The sequence below is a fragment of the Anser cygnoides genome, chromosome 18, assembly GCF_040182565.1.
Source record: "Anser cygnoides isolate HZ-2024a breed goose chromosome 18, Taihu_goose_T2T_genome, whole genome shotgun sequence".
NCBI lineage: Eukaryota > Metazoa > Chordata > Aves > Anseriformes > Anatidae > Anser > Anser cygnoides.
The window spans coordinates 6,217,122-6,239,832 of NC_089890.1; the positions used below are offsets into that span (position 1 = coordinate 6,217,122).

General features: G+C 61.0%; 2 protein-coding genes across 12 annotated transcripts in view; one reads left to right on the top strand and one right to left on the bottom strand.

The window, feature by feature from the left end:
• The first annotated feature begins 262 nt into the window (after nt 1-262).
• TMEM120A (transmembrane protein 120A) lies at nt 263-6,871 on the top strand. Its single transcript, XM_066979474.1, has 12 exons — nt 263-467; nt 1,898-2,016; nt 2,455-2,571; nt 3,215-3,274; nt 3,899-3,994; nt 4,115-4,204; nt 4,620-4,685; nt 5,201-5,262; nt 5,458-5,550; nt 5,956-6,020; nt 6,549-6,617; nt 6,699-6,871. The coding sequence occupies exons 1-12, from the start codon at nt 393-395 to the stop codon at nt 6,810-6,812; spliced, it is 1,026 nt and encodes a 341-aa protein (XP_066835575.1). The 5' UTR covers nt 263-392; the 3' UTR covers nt 6,813-6,871.
• Nucleotides 6,872-8,123: 1,252 nt separating this feature from the next.
• Nucleotides 8,124-22,711, bottom strand: part of POR (cytochrome p450 oxidoreductase) — a 38,404-nt gene continuing 23,816 nt past the window's right edge. For all 11 annotated transcript variants that reach the window (XM_066979839.1, XM_013189933.3, XM_066979843.1 and 8 more), the window contains 14 exons: nt 18,725-18,773; nt 17,774-17,902; nt 16,996-17,145; nt 15,974-16,098; nt 14,986-15,075; nt 14,422-14,520; nt 13,640-13,756; nt 12,855-12,973; nt 11,261-11,442; nt 10,933-11,082; nt 10,473-10,740; nt 9,796-9,941; nt 9,443-9,528; nt 8,124-9,195 (listed from right to left, as the gene is read on the bottom strand). In XM_066979839.1, the coding sequence (XP_066835940.1) occupies nt 9,051-9,195; nt 9,443-9,528; nt 9,796-9,941; nt 10,473-10,740; nt 10,933-11,082; nt 11,261-11,442; nt 12,855-12,973; nt 13,640-13,756; nt 14,422-14,520; nt 14,986-15,075; nt 15,974-16,098; nt 16,996-17,145; nt 17,774-17,902; nt 18,725-18,773 (1,855 nt within the window). In that variant the 3' untranslated portion in view covers nt 8,124-9,050. The remainder of the gene's footprint in view (nt 9,196-9,442; nt 9,529-9,795; nt 9,942-10,472; nt 10,741-10,932; nt 11,083-11,260; nt 11,443-12,854; nt 12,974-13,639; nt 13,757-14,421; nt 14,521-14,985; nt 15,076-15,973; nt 16,099-16,995; nt 17,146-17,773; nt 17,903-18,724; nt 18,774-22,711) is intronic.

The window sequence follows — 22,711 nt, forward strand, 5'->3', positions numbered from 1 at the left end:
CTCCCCCCGCCCCGCTCCTTGCCCTTCCCCGTCCTCCCCCAGCCCCCGGCGTTGCTGGGGAGGGGGCTCCGCGGCCCGGCCCCCGCCCGTTACCCCCGGGGGGCTCCCGGTGAGAGCCCCCAAACGCCCACACGCGGGCACCGAGACCCCCCCGAGCAGAGGGGGCGGCTCGGCAGAGGCCGGGCCCCGGGAGCCGCCGGTAGCGGGCGCAGCCCCGCCGCCGCCCCGGTCCCCCCCCCGCCCCGGTGCCGGTCCCGCCTCCCCCGGCTCGGGGCGTGCCCGGAAGACGGCGGCAGCGCCGGGCCCGGTGCCTGGGGGTGCCTCCGGCAGCCTCGGTGCCTCTCCGCCTCCGGTGCTTTTGCCCGCCGGCCTCCGGCCCCGCTGCCTCCGCCATGGCCGGCGGCGCCTCGGCCGCCGACTGCCTGCGGGAGTGGGAAGAGCTGCAGGACGGCTACCAGCGCATCCAGGTACCGCCGGGCTCCGGGCCGAGCCCCCGCCCGCCCCGCAGCCTCCGGGGCTCCCCCGCCGCCCCCCCTTTTGCCCTAAGGGCTCAGGACCCCCCTCCCCGGCACCCCCGGGTGGCTCCGTTCCCGTCTGCTCCGCGAAACCTCCCGGGGAGAGGCTGAGCTCTGCCTCCGGGAGAGGCTGGGCAGGGGGCGAGGAGGCCAGGGGGAGGCAGGGGGAGGCAGGGGCTGGCACCTCCTGCTCGGCCCCCCGCCGGCCCCAGCGGCCCCGGTTCCCTTTTCCCCTCCTTCCCCCCGGCTGTTGCAGGCGCTGCGGCTGTGCCCAGATCTGGGGCAAGGGAGGCTTTGAGAAACCCCCGCTCTTGCTCCACAGGGGCTGTGGGGATGGAGCGGCTGGCCCCAGGCTGGCCCTGGGGACGTGACAGCTCTGTCCTGCGGCCCCGAGCCCCCCGCCCCAGCACGGCTCTCCGTCAGACCCCCTCGGAGCGCGGTGGTCCCGGTGTGGTGCAGAGCAGCAGGACCCAGGCCGGCACCTCTTTAGGAGCGGGTGTCACGCACGGCACTTGGTCCCAGCTAACTGAGAGCAGCAGGAGCAGGGAAGGGTGTTTGTGGAGCACAAACGTCCTGCCGGGACATAAATCACTGCTGGGGGAGCGGGGAGCATCTGGGATCTGCTCCCCCCTGCTGCGGCCACGCTGCTCGTCCCAGGCGGGAGACCGAGGTGTTTCCCTCCTCTGTTTCACCTTCCCCTGCTGGGAACAGCTTTGACAGCTGCTGATAAACTGCTCGATAAGAACCGCAGGGCCTGAAACACGTCTACACCAAGGTCTAGTCCAAGGGTTGTCGCGAGCAGCATTTAATTCTTTGGAGGTGGCGGCGCTGGGGCTGCCCCCGGTCGAGTTAAGGTTGTTTTTCAGCTGACTGGGACAAGGAGCATTGACACAGCGCGGTCTCTCCTTTCCTGTCTAAATATAGCAGAAGAATGGCATCTAGCGTTACCCAGGTGCCGTTGGGTTACGGTGGCACGTGGGGCCGTGCAGCCGGCCCCGCCGTGAGCCCTCCTGGCGCAGGGGCTCCCTCCAGCATCCCAGGGCAGGACTGGGGGGCCTGGCCCAAACCACGGGCACCCAGGGTGACAGCAGCAGCGAAGCCACCTCTGTGCCCCCACGGCAGCGTTTGAGTCGCAGCCCCTTGGCTGCGGTCAGGGGGTTCTGCTAAAATAACTCCTGAGCCTTCTGCGCTGCTGCTCCGGTCTCACCCCGATTCCTCGTTGGGCCGCGGGGCCGGGGGAGCAGGGGGCAGGTGGGCAAAGCCTGCCCGGTTTCTCTGGGGTCTTCCTGAGGTGCCAGCTGAGCGGAATGGGAGGGCATCAGGCACCCTGCGCCCTCCTAGAGCAGGTAGCTGGAGCGTGCTGCTCTCTCTCTCGTGCCCAGGATAATCACAAGCTGTACAAGCAGAAACTCGAGGAGCTAACCAAGCTGCAGGACGGGATCTCCAGCTCCATCGCACGGCAGAAGAAGCGGCTGAAGGAGCTGTCCTTGTCCCTCAAAAAGTAAGCTGGCGTCCTGCGGCAGCCGGGGAGGAGAGAGCCACGAGGACGGGGCTGCTGCATGCACTCCCGGCTCTCCCCAGTGCAAACGTTAAAAAGGGCTGTTGAGGTCTGGCTGTACGCAGGCAGGTTTTCCTCGGCTTTCCCTTCCCCAGATGTGCCTTGGCTGCAGTTGGGAGCTTGAGCTGCCTGCGTGGCGGTGGGAAGAGCTGGGAAGAGCTGCTGCCCCTTCCCTTTCATCCCTGCTCCCTTCCCTCCAGCAACCCCCCCGGCCTGCCCCGCAGGAGCTCTCCCAGCAGCTGGAGGTGCAGACTCCCCTCCCGTTTGTCCTTCCCGTCCTTGGGGTGTCCTTGTCCGAGACACAGCCTCGCATCACACCAGCCCGTGCTGGGCTGTGACCGAGGCTACCCTGATGCCACAGCGCCTGTGTTTCCTCCCCAGATGCAAGGCCCACGTGAGTCCCGAACAGCAGGAGTCCATCCAGGAGACCCAGAGCCTAATCAAAGAGAGGCAGAACGTCTTCTTTGAGATGGAGGCCTATCTGCCAAAGAAGAACGGGTAAGAGGCACCTCGTGGTCCCTTTGCCAGAGGGACTCGGGACAGCCGGGGTCTGCGGGTGCCAGGGTCCTCCCGCGGCCGATCCTCTCCCTGCCAGAGGAGCTGCTGGGGAGGCAGAGGGCTGGAAGGTGGCTGGTGCCCTTGGAAGCTGTCCCCAGGGCCAGATCCTTCACCTCCACCCCTGGAGGAAACCTTAGTGCCCCTCTGGGGAGGACAAAAACATTGGATGTGCAGCACAAGCCCCCAGCAGCTGTAAGGCCGCGAGGCACGACCCTGCTGTCGCCCTGCCCTTGCCCGCTGCCACCCTGCCTCGCTGCCCCAGGGTGCCTGGGACAGAGCCAGCCCCGGCCTCCCCGGGCCCCGCCACCACCTTCCCCTGCCCTTGAGCCCCTGGCCAGCGCCCCGCTGGGTGCCGACGGAGGGGGTGGCTCTGGCCTTGGCCGCCCCCCTGCCACCCTCGGGGCGGGATGCCAGCACCACGCACGCCTCCTGGCAGCGCCTGGTGGAAAACATCCGTGCGCCCCTTCCCCGGCGTCACCGCGCACGGGACGGGGTCGGGGAGGTGACGGCCGCGCCACGGGATGGCCGGGCAGCCGGCCAGCCCTGGGCGGGCGCCCACCGCACGCCTCTGCTCTCTCGCCAGGTTGTACCTGAGTCTGGTGCTCGGGAACGTGAACGTCACGCTGCTCAGCAAGCAGGCTAAGTACGGCCCGCGTGCCGCGGTGGGCGTGTGCTTCGGGGGGGGTTTGGGAGCCCCTTGTGTCACAAGGAAGCAATAAATCTTCCCCCGGGCACGTGGCTGCCTTGACCCACCTCGTGCAGATTCCGTCCCTGCTCTGTTCAGTTCCTCCCTTCCCAGAACCAGCCCTTGGCCCTGCCTTATAGCTCCCGTGGCCGGGCTGGGACGGACTGTTCAGATCTGCCACCAACGCTGTGCCTGAGTTTCCCCCACGTCAGGGACTTCCAGGAGGGACAGAGTTGTGGCGAGCCCCCCCCCCCGCCTCTTCCCCTGGGGAAAAACCGGGCTTGGCCCTCAGCCCCCACGTGCAGGGAGGCGCTGAGCAGAGAGCCCCGACCCCATCCAGTTCCATCAGCTCCCCGAGAAATGCTGAACAGACACCGATCTGCTTGGCTCCCCTGGGAGCTCCCCCTGCTCACCAGTGTGAACACAATGTAGTTTGCTCTCTCAGAAGTGCCCAGGGGACGGGATTTTCCCTTCGCGCCTCCAAGAGGTTCCCAGCAGAGCGGCATTTTTGCCCGGCCAGGCAGGACGGGAGGACGCAGACTGGCAGCAGCCACCTTGCTCCAACCTTGTGCTTCCCCGCAGGTTTGCCTACAAAGATGAGTACGAGAAGTTCAAGCTCTACCTCACCATCATCTTGCTCATCGTGTCCTTCTCCTGTCGCTTCCTCCTCAACTCCAGGTGAGCCTGGGCTGGGTGCTGTCCGTAAGGTGCTGGGCGTGGGTGGGCGTCCTGCAGCCGTCGCTGCTCGGTCCCTGAGCCCTGCTGCTGCCCTTTCACCCCCGCTTTGCTTCACCCCAGGGTGACAGACGCCGTCTTCAACTTCCTCCTGGTGTGGTACTACTGCACCCTCACCATCCGGGAGAGCATCCTGATCAACAACGGATCCAAGTGAGTCCCTCGGGGCTCGGGGAGGGCAGCCGGGAGGGGGGCGTGCAGGCACTTGGTCCCCCCCCCATGGGGCCACGGCGCAGCTCCGCGCTTCCCAAGGGAGCAGCTGATGCCTCCTACTCAGGGTGTGTAGCAAACCCCGGTAATTAGCCGCACGAGCTGGCTTTAGGAGGCAGTTGCTGGCGTGGGAGGGATGAACTCACCGTGTGGAGGTGGTGGGGAAGCCGGAGCAGCCCCCGAGTGCCACCTGGACCAGAGGCGCTGGGTCCCCGCTCTGTATGCGGCCATCTTGTGGCCACCCCTGCTCCTCGCCTTGCCCTGGGAGACAGAGGGTGGCTGGCACGTGGCTGGCTCTGCTTTCCTGGGCTGTGCTTGGATCTTGGCTCCTGACCCCTCGCCTGTGTCTGCCTTCCAGAATCAAGGGCTGGTGGGTTTTCCACCACTACGTCTCCACGTTCCTGTCGGGCGTCATGCTGACTTGGTAAGCCTGCGTCCTCCTGGCTCCTGGGGGTTCGGACTGCAGCCTGCCTGGTGACGGGGCCTTTACCCTCCGTGCCCTGACCCGTGGCTGTATTCCTGCTCCACGGACATCGTGGTCTAACGGGCAGCTCCACGCGGTCCTCACCAGGCCCAAGCACTCCAAAGAGCAGCAGCCACCAGCACGTAGCAGGGCAGGCAGCACTGCTCCGGGCTCCGGGTTGGGAAACGTGACCCCGAAGTGTTGCAATCCTTGTCCAAGGGCTGCCGCAGTGTTTTCCTGACCCCTGCACCAGCAGCCTCCCCGCTGATGGCTCCCCAAGCCGGGCGCTGTTGCACTGACTTGCTGCAAACACTGTTCAACAAGGCACTAACGCGGGGGAGCTGCGCTGGGGTACCCGAGCTGGGGAGCCCCCCGTTTTGGTGGCAGCGGTGCCGTTACCGCAGCCGTGGGGCAGGCAGGGCTGAAGGCGTCTCCTCGCAGCCCCGCAAACCCCAGCCAGCATCCTCTCTCCCCAGGCCGGACGGGCTCATGTACCAGATGTTCAGGAACCAGTTCCTCTCCTTCTCCATGTACCAGAGTAAGTGCTGCTGTGCCTGCTGGGTTCTTGAACACGCGGAGAACTGGCTGCGGTTGCTCACAGCTCTCAGCTCACCTGGGTTTTCCCTTGGCTTTTCTCCTGCCTCCCCGGGGCGAGGAAGGTCTCAGAGCAGGGACGATGTGGCCGAGTGCCACAGGCCGGTGCCTCCTGCCCTCACCTGCCCTCTCCTTGCAGGCTTTGTGCAATTCCTCCAGTACTACTACCAGAGCGGGTGCTTGTACCGGCTCCGAGCGCTGGGCGAGAGGCACAACATGGATCTCACCGTGGGTAAGCCAGGATTGCCCTTACTGGTTGTCCCAGACCTGCTGTCACCTCTGCTCCTGGGCCCACAGCTTCTGGCAGCCTCCCTCCCAGTACGACTGGTGCTAGGCTAAGTGGGAGCTGTGGTTCCTGTTAGAAGCAATCTAGACAGCGGCCTCTGCAGCCCAGGGAGCTCGCTGTGAGGGTAGTCCCACGCAAGGAGCTTCCTCCAGAGGCTCCACTAGACCCCAAGGCTAGGAAAACCTGCCTGAGTCCTCCCTGCACGCACAAGTGCCCTTGGGGAGGCTGCATGAGCCTTCAGGACCTCAGTGAGGGACATGGCCACTGAACTTCCCTGCCCCTGACCTCAGGAGCTTGGCTCCATCCAGCCCCCTAACAAGCGTGTTCTCAGCAAACCTTCATCCTCTGCAGAGGGCTTCCAGTCCTGGATGTGGAGAGGCCTCACGTTCCTGCTCCCCTTCCTCTTCTTTGGGCAGGTGAGTGGGCACCGATCCTCGTGGGGACCTGCAGGAGGCCAGAGCCTCAGGGGTGACTGAGTCGTGGCGTGTTCCCGCTGTGCCCTACGGAGGCCGGAGGCCGAGCCTTTTCCTTTTTCCACCAAAGCACCACCTCCGCAGCTTGGCTAGCGAGATGGGGCAGCTGTGCCAAGTGCTCGAGTGATGTGCAAAGTACAGCAGAGGGGCTGGCTCTGCCAACCCTCCCCGAACCCTTCTGAACGTCAGCTCTCGAGCTGCTGCCCAAGGTCCAATTCCTCCTTAAATCGGTCAGGCCGATGGCCGAAAGCAGTAGGCTGGTGGGGGGCTTGCTGCAGGCTGCTGGGCTCCAGAAGGTGGCAAGGAAGGGGGAAATGTCCCAGCTGGGTCCCCGGGGGGATGAGTGCTGCGGTGCCAGTGCCGTGCCGGGGCAGGCTGGCCTCCTGCAAGGTTTGTGCCTGGGGGAGTGTCGGGATGAGCAGCAGCACAGGGCCGAGCCTTTGAAAAGCCCTAAGCCTCCTGTCTCTGCAGTTCTGGCAGCTGTACAACGCCGTCACTCTCTTCCGGATGATCCAGCACCCGGAGTGCAAGGAGTGGCAGGTAAGGGGGGCTCCGGGCCGCTGCCCGGGGAGGGGGCGTCTGTGCCGGGCACATCCCTCCGCTGACCCGCGCCTCCTGCAGGTCCTCATGTGCGGCCTCCCCTTCTTCATCCTCTTCCTGGGGAACTTCTTCACCACGCTCCGCGTTGTCCACCAGAAGTTTCAGAACCAGAACAAAGACACCAAGCGGGACTGAAGAGGGGCGCTGTGGGGGCCAGGACTTGTTTCTCCCCACTGGCTGTCCTCTGTTCCCATCTCCTTCTCGTCCGTCGGACTTGGGTGTCTCTCCCGTTCTCCGGATGCGGGACAGAGCTGCTGCTCGTGAATAGATGCTGGATCTGTCGCGTCGCTCACTGGCAGCAGGAGCACCCTGCACCTCTGTCCCCTGCCTTCCTCCCCTGGGAGGAGCAGGGGGCCCGGGACAGCCACTCCCCTCCTCTGTGCCCTGAAGACATTTGCGGGGATGGTTCTGGGGCAGAGCCCGACTCCTCCTCGCCCTGCTGCGGGCAGGGAGCAGCCTGGGGCACCCAGCTTGCATCAGCACCCTTGGGACGAGGCCGGGCGTGAGGCTGATGGGTGCCTGGTGCTGAAGGCTCACCTTGTCCCCAGCCCTGCGGCCGGGGCAGCTCCTGGTGCTGGAGGCAGAGGCCAGCAGGGAGCAGCCGCTGCCCTGGCAGCCCCCTGGGCTTTCGGGGGAGGCCGGGGCCGTGCAGGCACCCTGGTTTCCAGCATGGGCTGCCCCCGGTTCCTCCTCGCTGCAGGGGGTGCTGAGCTGGAGGAGCTGGGCGCAGGGGAGGGGTGGGAGCACCGCGAGCCTGCCCCAGGCTTCGCTCTGGAGCTGTGCGGCCAGCACCCTGGGCTCGCATCGCTGGAGGATGCATGCGCAAAAATAATAAAGGGAAGGCGCTGCCTCGGTTTGCTGGGGTCGTGGCACAGTTCGCAGGCTCTGCTCTGCACTTAGGGCCAGGCTGGCTGTGGGCTGAAGGAAGGTGGTGGGGAGGGAAGAAAACCATCCCCAGCTGCCCCCAGGCCAGCCTGGGGTGCAGAGCTTCCCAGCTGGAGGGGAGGGGAGGGCTGAGCAGAGCAGGGCTGGGAGCTGCCAGCACCCTCCCACAGCCCCCCCGGCACACACACAGCCCCGTGCCACCGGCTGCGGCCGCAGAACAAGCAGAGCAGGGACACCCCAGGCAGGATTCAGTGTCCCTGAAGCCCGGTACTACCGCAGGGAACTCCTGAAACGTAGGAAACCAAAGAGCATTTCCAGTGCAGCTGTGTCTCGGTCCCGAGCCGCCTGCCCGCTGTGCACCGCCGCTGTCCTCACCTCCCTGCCTGGGCTTGGCACCTCGGGGAGGAGCTGCCCCAAGCCTCCTGCCAGCCCAATCCCACAGCTGCCGCCTCTTCCCCGGGTCCCCTCCACGCAGGGAAGGCTGCGAGGCCGCAGCTGCTGCTCCTGCCTGCCTGCCGCCTTCGGCTGAGCAGGGGGCGCGTGGGAGGGCAGGGAGCAAACTACAGAAACAGTGTTTTTATTCCAAGGGCAAGTATATTTAAATAATTTACAGTCATTGGAAAGCCTGAAAGTTCTTTTTTTTTTTTTCCATGATTAAATCACAAAGATGTTAAAATAAAAATAGTATTTAAAAAAAATGAGCGTACACAGCATGACGGAGGGGCTGGGCACAGGGGAGCCAGCGGCTGCAGGACCCAAGGGAGCCAGCAGGGCCCCAGCAGCCGTGACCCCAGAGCAGGTCTCTTCCAGAGGGGACAGGAGCCGCCCCTTCCCTGGAGCAGAGGAGGGCAGCAGGGGAAGGAGAGGGGTGCCTGCGGGGTCCCGGCTGGGTGCTGGCTCTGCTTTTTCCTCAGAGCAGCCGCCTGCTGGCGTTTGGTGATGGCACGGGGCAGCTCTGCGCCCGAAGCCGGCTGCCAGCCCCGCGGCTCCAGTCCTAGAGGTGGCCAAACAGGGTGGGAGGGAGGCGAGAGCAGGTCGCTGCCCCACACCGTGCCCTCCCACCAAACCCACAGCACGGGGCGGGGGCTGCCCGGCTCCTCCACCCTCTGCCATCCCCAGCCTGCCTGGCACGAGGGGGGGCGGTAGCTCCGGGAATAAGGCAGCAGCTCGTGTGCGGGAAGGAGCCCAGAGCTCCCCCGGTGCCACCTGTCCCTCCTGCCGGCGTCGGCTGTCACCAACCCCAAGGCGAACGCCGGGGACGAAGCCCCAGCCACCCCCCTGCCCCTCTCAACCCCTTCCACCCCCTGGGGCACGCAGCCTGCCCTGGAGACGGCTGCAGCCCAGGAGGGGCTGGGGGTGACCCTGGGGTCGCTGTAGGCTGGGGACGAGGCAGTCGCCCACAGGAGCAGCGGGCGGGCAGGCACCTTCTGCCTCCCACAGGCCCGCTCCTGGGGACCCGTTCCCTCCCTGGCCCCACCAGCCCCGCTCTTAGCTCCAGACGTCCAAAGAGTAGCGGCCCTTAGTCATCAGTTTCTTTACATAGTCCGTGGCCTGGGACTGGCTCATGTTCCCATACTCAGCCACGATCTCGTAGAAAGTGTTCTGTACGTCCCGGGCCATGTTGCGGGCATCCCTGGAAAGGAGAAGACCGTGAGCGAGGTGGTGACACGGAGCCACCAAGCTCTGGTTGTCTCTGAACACCCAGAGGGGGAGGGTTTGCTCAGCCCAGCACGTTTAAGCTGGCTGCTCACCATCCCCTAGAACAAGGATGACACAGCCCTCCCAGGACTTGTAACACAGCAGTGGGTAAGCTGAGTCATGCCCGTTTTCCAAAAAACAGGAACATTTTCCCAAAGTCCTTTCCCTGCCCCTTGACTTACCCACACACATAGATGTGAGCATTTCCGTCATTCACCAGCTTCCAGATGTTCTCCTTGTTCTTCTTTAGTAAGTGCTGAACGTAAACCTGGCAGGAAACAAGCAGGGGGAAGGTGAGAGGGGCAGAGCCCCCGTACCCCCAAGCGGTGTCACAGGCTGGGGCGAGGGAGGGAAGCCAAAGCCCATGCCCACAGCTCACCCGCCCCACCCACCCCACGAGGCAGCAGGAGCTGGGGGTTCCTGTGACTGCCACGGCCGTTCCCTGACAGCAGGCTGCGTGATTCCAGCCTTATTTTCCCCCTAGCACCATGAGCTGGGCAGGGCGAGCAGCCGGGGGGGCAGGCAGGAGCAGTACCTTCTCAGTCTGGTCCCTGGAGAAGGCGACGTTGAGCTGGGTGAGGACGCCCTCCTGCTGGAAGCGGGCCAGCTCCTCGCGGTACAGGTAGTCCTCGCGCTCGCGGCGGCAGCCGTAGTACAGCACCGTCTCGCCCACCTCCTTGCCTGCGGGGTCACAGGGCATGCATTAATCCGCCGGCCCCTAGCAGCACCCCAGTCCTGCCACCCGCACCTCCCCCTGTCCAGCTCGCCCAGGAAAAACTTCTTTACCGAAAGGGTTGTTAGGCATTGGAACGGGCTGCCCAGGGAAGTGGTGGAGTCACCATCCCTGGAGGTCTTTAAGAGACGTTTAGACGTGGAGCTTAGTGATACGGTTTAGTAGAGGACTCGTTAGTGTTAGGGCAGAGGTTGGACTGGGTGATCTTGGAGGTCTCTTCCAACCTAGATGATTCTGCGATTCTGGGCTGGCAGAGCCGTGCTGCTGCCTCTGTTTATGAGGAGAAGCTCATTCAATTCTACATGCGTTAGAAATGAGTGTAAGTGACCCGACTCTGCTTATTTGGGGAGGTGGTCGCAGATTTGACCCATCAGCGAGCTGTGACCAGCACAAGCTGCTGGGCAGATGGAGGCGCTGGCCAGCCCCGCAGAGCACTGCCCTGCGGCAGCTCGTGCCCGGGGAGGTTTCTGGGCGCTCACCTTGCTGTTTGAGCCAGGCCCGCTCCTGGATGAAGCCGATGAAGGGGGCTATGCCAGTCCCTGGTCCGATCATGATGACGGGCGTGCTGGGCTTGAAGGGCAAGCGGAACTGGGACTTCCTGACGTACATGGGCACCAGGGAGTTGCTCCCGTTCTCGTTGGGCACCTTGTTTTTGAGCCAGTTGGTGGCCACCCCTTTGTTCAGCCGCCCCGTCTTGGTCTCGTACTCCACCGTCACGGCGCAGATGTGGATGGCGTTGGGGTGAACCTGCGGGAAGGGGACGTCAGAGCCAGGCGGAGAGGGAGCCCCCACAGCAACGTGGGACACCCAGTTTCCCTCTGCAGACCCTACACAGGTCGGGATAACCCCACTTCTCAGGCACGGAGAGACCGTGGTGCTGTGCTGCCAAAGCTCCAGTGCCTTCCCAGCACCCTTCGTCCCTGCTGGGAGCACGCTCACCTTGGAGGAGGAGGCGATGGAGTAGTAGCGGGCCTGCAGGCGGGGCAGGAGCTCACACAAGTGGTCGATGGGGGGGCGCAGCGAGGGCATGTCCTGCAGGATGGCCAGGATGTTCCTCCGGGCCTCCACCACCCAGCTGAGGTAGAGAGCCTGCGGGCGAGGAGGGCACGTGCACGGTGACTTCCCCACGCAGCCACCAAACACCCGCAGAGCTCCCTGCACACGGTGCCCAGCAGCCCTGCGTCCCTTCTGCCCCCCCTCAGCCCCGGCCCCCAGCCCTGGCCCCAGTTCAACCCAGCAGCTCTGCTGGGAAGGCTGCAGCTCCCACCTTCCCCTCCGCAGTGGACGATGCCATTTTTCGGAGGCGCTCCTGCTCGCTGCTGTCGGTGGCGTACTGCGCCAGCTCGTAGAGCACGTTGGTGCGGGGCGGGTTGGTGATGTCCAGGTAGTACGTCAGGGCTGTGCGGTACGACGTGGGGCAGGGGAAGGGGTGTTTCTTATTGGATTCCTCTGGAGGAGACAAGAGGAAAGAGGAAAAAAAAAGTAAGTGAGCAATTACTTGTTAAATCAGAGATTTCCTGCCAGTGCTACATGCAGTACAGGGGTCAGATGCAGCAGGGGAGGAGAGAGAAGCCCCAGGGCTGAAGCAGCCTCCTGGCCAAAGCCCTGCTCCCACCGCGAAGCAGCACCAGCACAGGGCAGCTCCGTCCCCAGGCAGCTGTCTCCTGGCTGCCCATTCTGCATTTCACAGGTGCCACCCCGATGGGACACTGACCCAAAACATCCACGCATGCTGCAGAGGGCAAGGGCTTGGCTCATCATCCCGTTCTCCAGGGGCAGCAACATTCAGGGCAGGGGCAGCAAGAGTGCAGCTGGCCCAACAGCTCAGGTGACACGTCTTGCTCTCTGCCTACCGTCTCCAAGTACTTCGACGCCCCCTGTTTTTGTTCCCTGCCTCCCACGGGAAGTCTCACTGCAAAGGCACACCTTGGGAAGGCCACGCGGAAGGCACAGCGTGCCCTCAGCCTGGAGAACAGCAGTGCTCGGACCCTGGGGTCCACGCAGAGGTGGGAGCAGGTTTCCCAGGGTGAGCTCAGGGCTGAGACATCCAGCACGCTGCCAGGCCCAGCAGGAGGAGGCTCTGCACGGCTAGTTTGGCTTCATGCTCTTAATGCCCCTGTCAGACCTGCCTTCAGAAGCATCCTTCAGCCACGGACATCTGCGCTTACAGCCCCCGGGGAGGTGAAGCACCAGCAGCCAAGGCTGGAGCCATTCAGTTTAGCAAACTAAGAGCACCAAAAGGGACACGAATGACGATATGAGGCCAGAGACCAGGCCAGAGCTCCACCAGTGCATTAAAGCCAATTGCTCTCTGGAAACCAGGAGCCAGCTCCCGGGCCAGCAGCTCTGATGCCTTGGGGCAGGCTTCACCACCTCAGGAGCAAGATGGGCAGCAGCTGTAACCTCCCTCTTGCCAGAGGCCAGCTCTGCTGGGAACGGTGCCCAACAGAAGCTCTTTGAATCAGCACTGAGACGTGCTCTCCTCCGGCAGCTCCATCCCCAGGGCTGTGCGTCCTCCAGGGACTCAATAGCAGCGTTTCAGGCTCCAGAGCTCCTCTGGAGCTCTGGGGCTGCAGCAGCAGAGGGATGCTCTGGTGGGCTGGCGCTCTGTGATCAGGAGCGTGCTGTTACGTAACTTGTTGAATGGGCACACCGAGTACATTTCACAACTGACCCACTTCGGCTGGCTCACAGCAGGCTCTGAGCCACTGCCGCAAAATGGCTCCGCACTCGGAGTGGCCGCGGGATGTCCCCGTTTGCCTTACGGGACCCGGAGGGGATCTGACCTCTGCTCTGGTGGCAAGGACAAGAGGCCGTGGCAGAAGGAGAGCTACTGATGCTCAGGGGTGATCGACACTCACCGTCCAAGTTGTTCAGGGACATGATTGTATCAAGGTCCGTGCCCAGGATCTCGCCAATCTGATTCACCAGAGATGAGTCATTGGCTGGGTACACAGCCACGTGGTCCCCAGACTCGTACCTGGTACGAAAACAGGATGAGAAGAGATGAAAATTGGCACTTCTCACCCATGCCAAGCCCAAGCTGCTCAGCTGGAGGACGAGCAGGCTGGAGCTCAGCAGGACAGCAGGGCTGAGCTGCTGCACAGCACCTGCAGGGTCAGGGACCCTGGAGCTGGCAGTCAGAGCAGCACAGGACCACTGGGGAATAATGGTTTTAAGATCCTAGTCTTTTATGGGGGAGCGCCAAGATAACAGCAGTTTTGCCACACACTTCAGTGAGGCCAGGCTTCCAGCAAGGACAGGCCAGGTCCCTGCGCTGTGCTTTCTCACAAGCACACGGTTGAATTTAAGCCAGCAAGAGGGCTGAAGAGCAGGGCTCTATCCTCCCTTTGCTCATCTGTCTAAGCCAAGCAAACGTAGACACGAGCCATCCCCAGTTCCTGCCCCTCACAGTTTGTCTGCCCCCTTGTTCTTTGGATGACCCCTAGAGAATTCCTGCAGCTGGCACTGCCCAGGTGGGAGGGATGTGCAACTATGGAGGGGCTCAGGGTGGTGAGCTACAGCCCAAGAAGTGGGAGAAAATCCTGATTTGGAGTACCTGATATGTGGTCCAGAAGCCAAGAGGGGGCAGTGTTAAGTTTTGGCTCCAGACAAAAGAGGGCAGCAGCCTCCCATGGGCACCTACCTGATTTTGGAATTGGAGATGTCCAGCTCCAGGTGCATGAGGTGTCGCTCTCCGCCCTCGTTCAGCTTACGGTTCTCTGTAACCACAGCCAGGAAGGGGTTCTTGGCATCAAATGGTCTGGAAGGAAAGACAAAGACCTCTGGGTTACTCTCCCGCAGGCTCACAGCACTGCTTTCATCCCGGAATGCTCCAGAGCAGGCTTCCACCATCTGAGCACAGGGCTGCCCTGGCTCTTGTTTCAAAGCACACCACAGCACGAAACAAATTACAATCCTGCTGCTACCCACACTGGCAAAGAAAACAGATCATTTTCCTTCTAAGCACAGCCCAGCAGTCAACAGCTCCTACCCCATTAAGAACAAGTGATGCAACAGGGGATTAGAGGGAGTGTCACATCTCAAAGCGACATTTCAGGTTGGAATTCATTTACACAATTAATCTCCCCACAGCAATACTGCAAGCAGCCATCGTGCATTAACTACTCCGGGGGACGAAAGGCTCCAGACTGACCTCGAGACAAATGCTGGGAACTTACCAGCCAAAACAGCGCCTGTGAACACAGCCAGCTTCTCAAACACCAATGATTCATTAGCTGGGGAACCCCCAAGAGTCCCAGGGGAAATCTGAGCCCACAGCTCTTAGGCAAACATCTGCCCTATGGCTGTGCTGCCAAAATGGCCCTGCCTGCACGGCATGTGGTGTTAGAAACATCAAGAACACCAGCAGTCGAAGCCTGACCCATGCACACTCCGTCTGGGGGTCTAGGGCACTTTGGCACTCACGGCTTCTGGTTCTCGTAGCTCTTGAGACGGCCCATCTCACCCGTGTACACTTTGTTCATGTTCACGTCCGTGTGCACCACGAGCTCGTACTGGCGGATGCTGGAGAAAAAGGGAAAGAAAAGAGGAAAAAAGTCAAACTGGGAACAACAAGATACAATTGGAACCATCCCCTGCTTTGCTGGATTTGCTGCAGTTCAAAGAAAAAGCCACTTCCACCCCTTCATCCCTCCTGAGACATGAGCAAGCACGGAGATGATGCAGAAAGCCCAAACAGAAGAAACATCCGCTTCACTGGGAGTATCACCAACCTAACAGCCACCCCCAAAGGAACTAAACCCAGCACATCGATCCTTCAAAACAGAAATCCAGAGCTGCATTCGAGTTTGTGCCAGGACGGGCTCAGTCCGAAGAGCCCCACTCACTGATCTGCTCCGTGTGTGCCCCCCAGCCCGGAGGAGGTGGCAGCACGCAGGAAGGGGGCAGTGGCTCAGGCCTGATGGCACAGCCACCGCTCAAATGCGGTCGATCCCCCTGGCACCCAGAAGCTGCTGCTCCGACACCCACCTGGACTCTTCTCCTGTAGCCTCCACCCCGAAGTGCTCGCACACGGCCGGCCAGAACTGCTCCCTCCAGGTGATGAAGTCCTCTTCCAGGCTAGGCAGGGCAAAAGAGAGGTTCGGTAATGCTGCCCATGAGAAAGCAGAGGGGCATTCCCAGAGGAGCCGTCTCAGATCCCTATGAACTTCCTCCTTCACCATTTGCCCTCGGAGCCAGGCAGTTTTGGTACCTCCACATGCCCACAGATCAGCCTCAGAGCATCTTCAGGGCACGAAGTGGATGGGAGGGAACTCCTGCTGCACCAACCACCCCTCCCTTCAGGGCTCTGCCAAGGAAGGTTTTGTTATTCAGGCTTGGTCTTTGCCCATCTCATGCCCACTCCTGGCATTAAGTCACCCTCCTACAAGGCAGGTTCCAACCTGGAAAGGTTTATTTTCCTAGATTCACAGAGCCTCCCACACATGGCATAGCCCTCTAATTAAATCTTGCAGTCCTTGGAGGCAAAGCCACAGGTTGATGTAATTTCCACGGTTAAGCTCCTGCCAGAAGGGTGTTCAGGTGAGCACAATCATTTCTGGACCTCTGAGTTGGGACAGTGCTGCGTTCTACCATAAAGCAAACAGTTCACAAAGAAATGGAGCCTGGCTCCTCCACGGGGATGGAGGAACTTATCCATGCAGGCTGGGATATCAGGGGAGCTGCAGAAGGGCACAGGCAGAAGAGGCTGTGAAGCCTTGCAAAGAACACAGCTACGGTCATTTAAAGCTGCTGTGGGATTTCCCCAGGTACAGGACTCCCTAGGATGCTCCAGGTGCCAAGGGATCTGACTGATCTCTGTAGGAGAGAGACCAGACACACACTCAGGGACATGTCAGCTACCACAAATAGCCCTAAGGAGTTAATTTCTGTCTTAGCAGTAGATCCAACTCCCTGCCAAGGTCCCTTCCATGACGCTTTAGCCGGCTCAGACCGACCCTAAAGCCGAGCCACTCACTTGCCATCGTCATCTCCCAGCCCAAGTTCAAAGATGCGCTGAGCTCCGAGCTCCTCCAGTCTCTTGTCCACGTACTTCCCCATGGCATTGAAGTGTTCGTACGTCTTGTTCCCCAGCCCAAAGACCTGGAAGAGAATGTTGATAAGCACAGGGAAGCAAGGACTGGATTTCCCCCAGCCAGCCGGCGTCCTCTGACCAGCAGCACACAAAGGATGATGAAATAAGAACACAGAAGACAGACAGCAGTAACTCTCCTGGGTCCCCATCAGCTATTTGTGAACTTTCTGAGTTACGACCTACCCCTGGCTTTGCCCAGGAGACCCAGAGAGTGCCTGCTCAGCTGGCACCTCTGCTCTGAGCTGGGCCTCAGGCACACTGAGGGGACGTGCACACAGGAGCTGCCCGTGCCAGCTCCTCTGGGGACCAGCAAGGGGCTGGACTGCCAGCAGACCACTTGCGGTCCCTCCCCTCCCACAAACCGCTCAGCGAATGCTTCCTGACTGCTTTGTACGGAGCAGCTTAACACCTCCAGCAGAGGATTTTCCCCTCGTTTGCAATTGTGATGCAGCCTAAGGAACTTGGCTGGGGTTTAGGTGAGGTGGCTGTATCTCAGCCAATTATTCAGCTCAGCACAGGAAAAGAGCCACGCACTCCTCCGAGTGATTTAATTTGTGGGAGAAGATCCGGCCAAGGGCTGCTCAATTAGCTTCTGAACAGCAGCAGCAGCCTGTAACTCATTTACAGACCTTATATTCAATGCCTGCTGGGCTGTTTGCAGCAAGACATCGCCAGCGAACCCTCATGATTTAGGGAGTGGAGAGCATGCTCCAACAGCTGCGTTTAAAGCCCCCAGATATGTGTTTGCAAATATCTGTGCAGCTTGGAGACAGAGACAATAGGGACCGCATCCAGAAGAGGCACAGACATCATGTTGTGCCTTTACCCAAGCCACGTGCAAGCACAGTGGAGGGCTTTTGACTTTCCTGCCCAAATGCAGCAGAAACTGGAACAAAGCAACTTACTGCAAATCGGAGACCCGACAAGTCAGCGTCCGCCTCCTGCAGCCAGTCGTAGAAGTCCTGGGCATTGTCCGTGGGGTCGCCCTCCCCGTAAGTGGCCATGCAGAACACAGCCAAAGACTTATCGATCTCGGAGAGGCGGCTCAGGTCCGACTGCAACAAAGCAAAGAATAAATCTCCAAGGACCCCACAACACGGTTATCGGGCAAACCTGTTCCTACAACACAGCTACAGCCCCAGTGCACAGAGCAGCACCACGTCATGTCAAACAACTAATTACAACAGGGGCTGGGGAAAGACCAAAGCCACCTGAAATGGCAAGGGAAATAAAGCTAACCACACCCTCACTGGGCTGAAATCAATACTTCTACCCCACTACAAAGCGACTGGATTTTCTATCTAGGCTGTAAGGGACGGCATTGTTGTTCCATCTAGAGAACAACACGGTATCAGTGCCTCTGTGCCAGACTGCTGCAGTGTGGGACCAATGCTAACTACAGAAAGAACACGGAGCAGGTTTCACGCTGCCAACAGATGACTTACGACTCCCAAACACCCCAGGTTACCCTCCTTTTTCAGACACGTTGCAGAGTTCACCCCAAATCCATAGACTGACATGGACCGAGCCCACCTCAGCACCTCTCAGGCTCATCCAATTTCCTTTGCTCCTCTAAGTACCACTGCTAACAGGGCGACAGTCCCTTGGCCACGTTCTTTCTGCTTTTGGGGGGCCTCTGGACGGATACGATCTATCCTGAGGCCGTGTTCGTGTCTAAGTTACCAAGTCATACTCCTCTGGGTCTGCTGCCATGCCGCGGAGGCCATAGCGGTGAGCGTCCTTGGAGAGGCGATTGGCAAACTCCTCCGCCGTGCCCGTCTGGGAGCCATAGAAAACCACGATGTTTCGTCCCTGGAGAGAAGAAGAAATCCCCGTTAAATGGTGATTACTCATCTGGCAAAGGCACAGAGGAAGTGCTTCTCGTCAGAGACAACGGGAACGCCTGGGACCAGGAGCCCGGCAGCTGGAAGGAGCCCGCATTTGTCCACGAGGCGCCGCCAGGCTTGTGGCAGAAGGCTCAAAGCTAAGCTGTTAGCAGGAATATCACTCTTGTCATCTCCGAGGTGACTCGGGTCAGACTATAACCAAAGAGCAAACCCTCGAGGTTTGTTCTCAGCCTCGAGGCTGCACGGTGACTCCTGGAAACAGGGAACTCCCTGGACGAGAGCAGCTTTGCCAAAGCTTTGGGGAAGTGCCCCAACACAGGAGCTCCTGCTCTGCAGCAGGCCAGCTACTTTGATGTAAAATGGAAAACGTATCCAGCCCTCGCCTTTCCCTCTGCTTCCTCTTGCGTGCAGTCCAGCAGTCAAAAGCTGCCAGCTCTGTGTGCAATTCCCATCTCAGAGCGAGCCAGGTTCGGGAGCCAACCCCACAGACACAGCTGGCAGCCAACGACTTTGAAGTCCCTGCCATTTCCCTCCTGACTTCGACCTCACGTTACATTTCTTTCTTTTTTGCATCAAATTGTCACTTTAAATTTCTCTCTCTAAGAGCAACTCTCATGCACGGACTGCTCGAGCTGCTCCTGCCTCCCCACGCAGCCCATCTCCGGATGCTCATTGCAGCAGACACGTCCGGATGCAAACAGGTCCCCCCTGCTGACAGTCCCCAGGGGAAGGGGGATGCCACGAGCCCCGCCATCCTCCCAGCACAGCGTGCATCCAGGCAGCTTACCGTCTTCTTCATCTTCTCGATGAAGCTGCTGTCTCTCGGTGAGGATGGTCTGAAAGACAGGAGGAATCCCCGTTCAGATGAGTGCGCTCATTCTTTAAGGTCAGGGATAAGCAAGTAGGGAACAAAGTGGTCCCCAACCTATATCAGATCTCAGGAAGGCTTCCAAAGAAGGGAGATCCCCCATCAAACACACGTGTTTAGCCTGTCCCAGGCTGTCCATCTGCAGGGTGGCTTCTCTGCGCGCAGCCACGGAGCAGAGGAAAAGCGAGCTGCTAGGAAGAGCCCAGGAGCTCAGCCCTGGGCAGCAGGAAACTTTTACTCTGAAAACTGCCCCATAACCGCTGGGCAGGTTAAGGGACCTCACAGAGCTGGGATGCGAGAGGATGCCTTCAGATTAACCGCAGGGGCTCAGTCACGGTGCGAGAGGAGGGAAGGGAGAGCTCCCTGCCTCCCCTCCTGCGCGGCAGGCAGGCTCCGCTTCTGAGCCATGCCCCCAGGGGCGGGTTCTCCAAGCTTGAAGTCACACAAGGCTAAAAACCAGCTGTTCTGACCTCAAAACAGACCTTCCCAGAGCGTGCCAGACATGAGTCCCAGAGCTGGGAGCCCCAAGGACACACAGAGGCTCCACGGAGGATCAGAGCCTCTGGCAAGGCGACCGCTGCCCTTCGAGGTCCCGCAGTGCTCGTTCCTACACCAGGGCTCCCGTCCCCAGCACAGAGGGCACGGCGGTGGCTTTCTCCGCTTTGAAAGAGGGATGAACCACACCGGTGTCACGATCACCCAGGCAGAGGTTCGCTCTGCTACGGCTGCCCTGCTAGGTGGGAAGCCAAGAGAACCTAACCGTCCTAAACGCATTCGCGGGCTTTTATGTTCGCAGCACGAAAGCAACCCAGGCCTGGTGGAAGCCGGGCACCCCCAGGCACACGCGGCTGCGCCAGGTTAGCCACTGGAGCCTCTTCAAGGCAGGAGGACAAGTGCCAGGAGCTCACTTGCTGCCTGCCCTGCTGGAGCTTCGGTGGCGTGGAAGAGGGGAACGCGGGACCCGTTCCCATTTCTCTTTCACAATGGAAGAATGCAAGGCTGGGTCTCCTGTGGGAAGAGAGAAGCCTCCAGGCAAAAAACAAATGGTTTTGGCTCCGGCCCATGTGAGAATGTGCAGAGCTCACTAACAGTTTCCTAAACCCTGCCGCCCGGAGGGGGGGATCTGCGCGGGTGTGCGCAGACTCTCGCAGAGCGCACGCAGGGAGCAGCAGGGTGGGGGGCGTCCAACCCAGCACGCCCCCGAGCACCCCTTTCCGCCCCAACCCCACAAGGAGCTCCGTAACCAGGCCCCGCAGCTCCCAGCACTTACATTCCCATACAGCATGCGTGAAAGATGAGTGAATGCTACCCAAAAAAGCTTCCCATGGAGGCTGTGCCCCCAGGAGAGCCGCTCTGTGCCCCCGTTTGGCCCTCCCGTGCTGTCATTTGTACCCTGCCGGGGACAGGGGCACGGCAGGCATCTCCCAGAGAGCAGCCCCAGCCCTGCCCCGGGTGCCCCCAGGACACAGGCTCCATGAGCTGCCCCCCACGTGCCCCACAGCCCCCTCCCAAGACTCGTCTCTCACTTAGCTCCTGGCTCACGGGTGCGTCCCTTTGGTTTACTGCCCTCTGCAAATCAGATCCAGTTAAAGTAGCTGTTGGGTCAGCAGCTAAACAGAACGCTTTGAGAGGAAGGGAAAAACAAAAACGAGTTTGGGATCCTTTCAGTGAGCTCCCTTTAGAAGAGGAAAGGGCATGCATGGAGCTGGTCGGCTTTCAAAGGAGGCGAACCCGCACCGAGGGGCTGCGGCGGAGCAGTCTGCGGCTCGGGCACAGAAGAAACGAGTCTGGCTTCTGCAAGAAAAAAAGCTACAGGACTCCCTGAAACTGCTTCATCATGACGGCTTGAAAATCCAAGCTGCAAAAAGCACAGATCCTGAAGACAGAAAGGACGCTCGTTTTCATTACTCGGGAAACAAAAAGAAAATGTAGGAGAAAATCACATTTTTAGCACCGACCGCTCTTAGAGTTTGACAGCTCGGGGCAGTGTTTGTGAGAGAGTTAGAAAAAGTGACGGGCGGAGGAGACGGGATTAGCTCTGTTAGCTTAGCGCGTACAGGCTGCCTACCCTCGGTGAGAGCCCACAGCCCAAAGAGCTCCCTTTTCGGTTTGATTTCAGGAGGGGAGGAAATCGCTGGTGGCTCAGCAACGTTACCAGAGTCTCAGCTTCATCAAGCCTCGGTCCCGGTTCAGCTGAACACCTTTCCTTCCGAGAGCCCCCCCGCCTGTCCTGCCCACTGCAGGCGCACGCACATCCCCAGGTGGGACCAGCCTGGCTACGAACCGCTCTGCCCCAGGCGCCACGGCGGGGACCTCCCGGCAGCGACCTGCCTGCCGGCACAGCTCTCCCCGCGCTCTCCTGCCCGAGCAGGAGGCACGCAGCTCCCTGGGGGCAGCGGGAGCTCCCCCCCGGGTCCGAGCCGTCCCCTTTGTGGGGCAGACGAACTCACCTGGCCACGGCCGCCTCTTCTCCTGGCACCGAGTAGGCGCATCCCATGGCGAGGGCGCAGGCAAAACAAAGAGTCCCGGGGCGGCCGTGTCTGCGGGGGGAAGCGCTGGGGAAAGGCTCTAACTTAGCTCCTTAGCAGAGACTCGGGGACAGGCCTCTCCATTCCGCTCCCCCTGGGCGCTGAAGCCAAGCCTCAGCCTTTTGTTAAGGAGAAGAGAGGCGGCGCAAAAGGTCCTGGCGCGGGTCATAGCAGGAGCGCGGTGCCGGGCGCGAGGCTCGGGGAGGTCCCGAGCGGATCCGAGCGGCCCCCCCCGAGCCGCGGCAGCAACATCTGGCAGCAGGGGCAGCGAGGAATTAGGAGCGGGGAACGAGACCTCCCAGGATTCCCCGCAGCGCTCGTCCCTCTCCCGTCCCCGTGGAGCGGAGGGAGGGGGGGGGGACAGGACACAAAACCCTCCTCCGGCCCCGTTACCTTGGAAACGGTTTGTATCCAGCCGCTTTGGGATATATTCTTTTTTTTTTTTGAAAAAAAAAAAAAAAAAAAGTCAGGGTCGCAGCTGAATGAAACGGTTCCGGGCACGGCGCGAGCAGCTATGGCAGTGCCACGCCGGGGGCGGCCCCGAGGAGTTTGTTCTGCTCGGGATCCCAATAAATTAAATCGGAGGTGGTCTCTGCCCCTAGCGCACGCAGGCGGCAGAGCAGAAAATCAGGCCGAGAAGTTGGAGCGATTCCTGCGGCAGGAAACCCGACGAGCACCAGGGAACGAGTCTGTGTGTAGCTGCAGAGCTGAGATAAGCCCATTTCTGCCCCAAACAACGTCAAAGACGAGGAGGGGGAGGAGGAGGGGGGGCTGACACCAAGCGCGCCCATCGGCGCCTCGCCTGCGGCTCCCCGGGGGAGCAATCTGTGCACAGCAGGCACACGAGGAAGGTAGGAAATCCGTGATTGAGAAACACCAGAGGTGGCCTGGCTGAGGGGAAAAAAAAATAGCAAAATGAGTGCATGCCCCAGTAATGTCACCGAGAGGGAGCGCAGTCACCCTCGCCGTGGCTGCACGGGGAGCAGGAGCTGCTCTCCCCGGGGACATCTGCAGAGCAGGCAGCCGGGAACGCGCCGGTAGCTTCAACTCCTCCTGAAAACTGTCAAAATGCAAGAAACCCTCAGTGGCAGCACCCCAGGCTGCCCCACGTGCGTCACACAGCACAGGTACAGGACGCCTTGCCCGCAGGGAGCTTGTACGTGGTCCCAGCTCTGTCCCCTCTCTGGGACCCGAGACACGCCGGCGGAGGGGGAACGTGGTTGTGCGGGGCCACAGATAGTGAACTGAACGCAGATCCCATCCAGAACAGGGGACTTTGTGCATCTCTTCTTCCACAGTCAGCAGCAGCGGCATCTTCTTTCTGCCTTGGCTTGGTCGAGGCGTGTGGGCAGCTCCCAAAAGCCCCAGGAGGGCACCA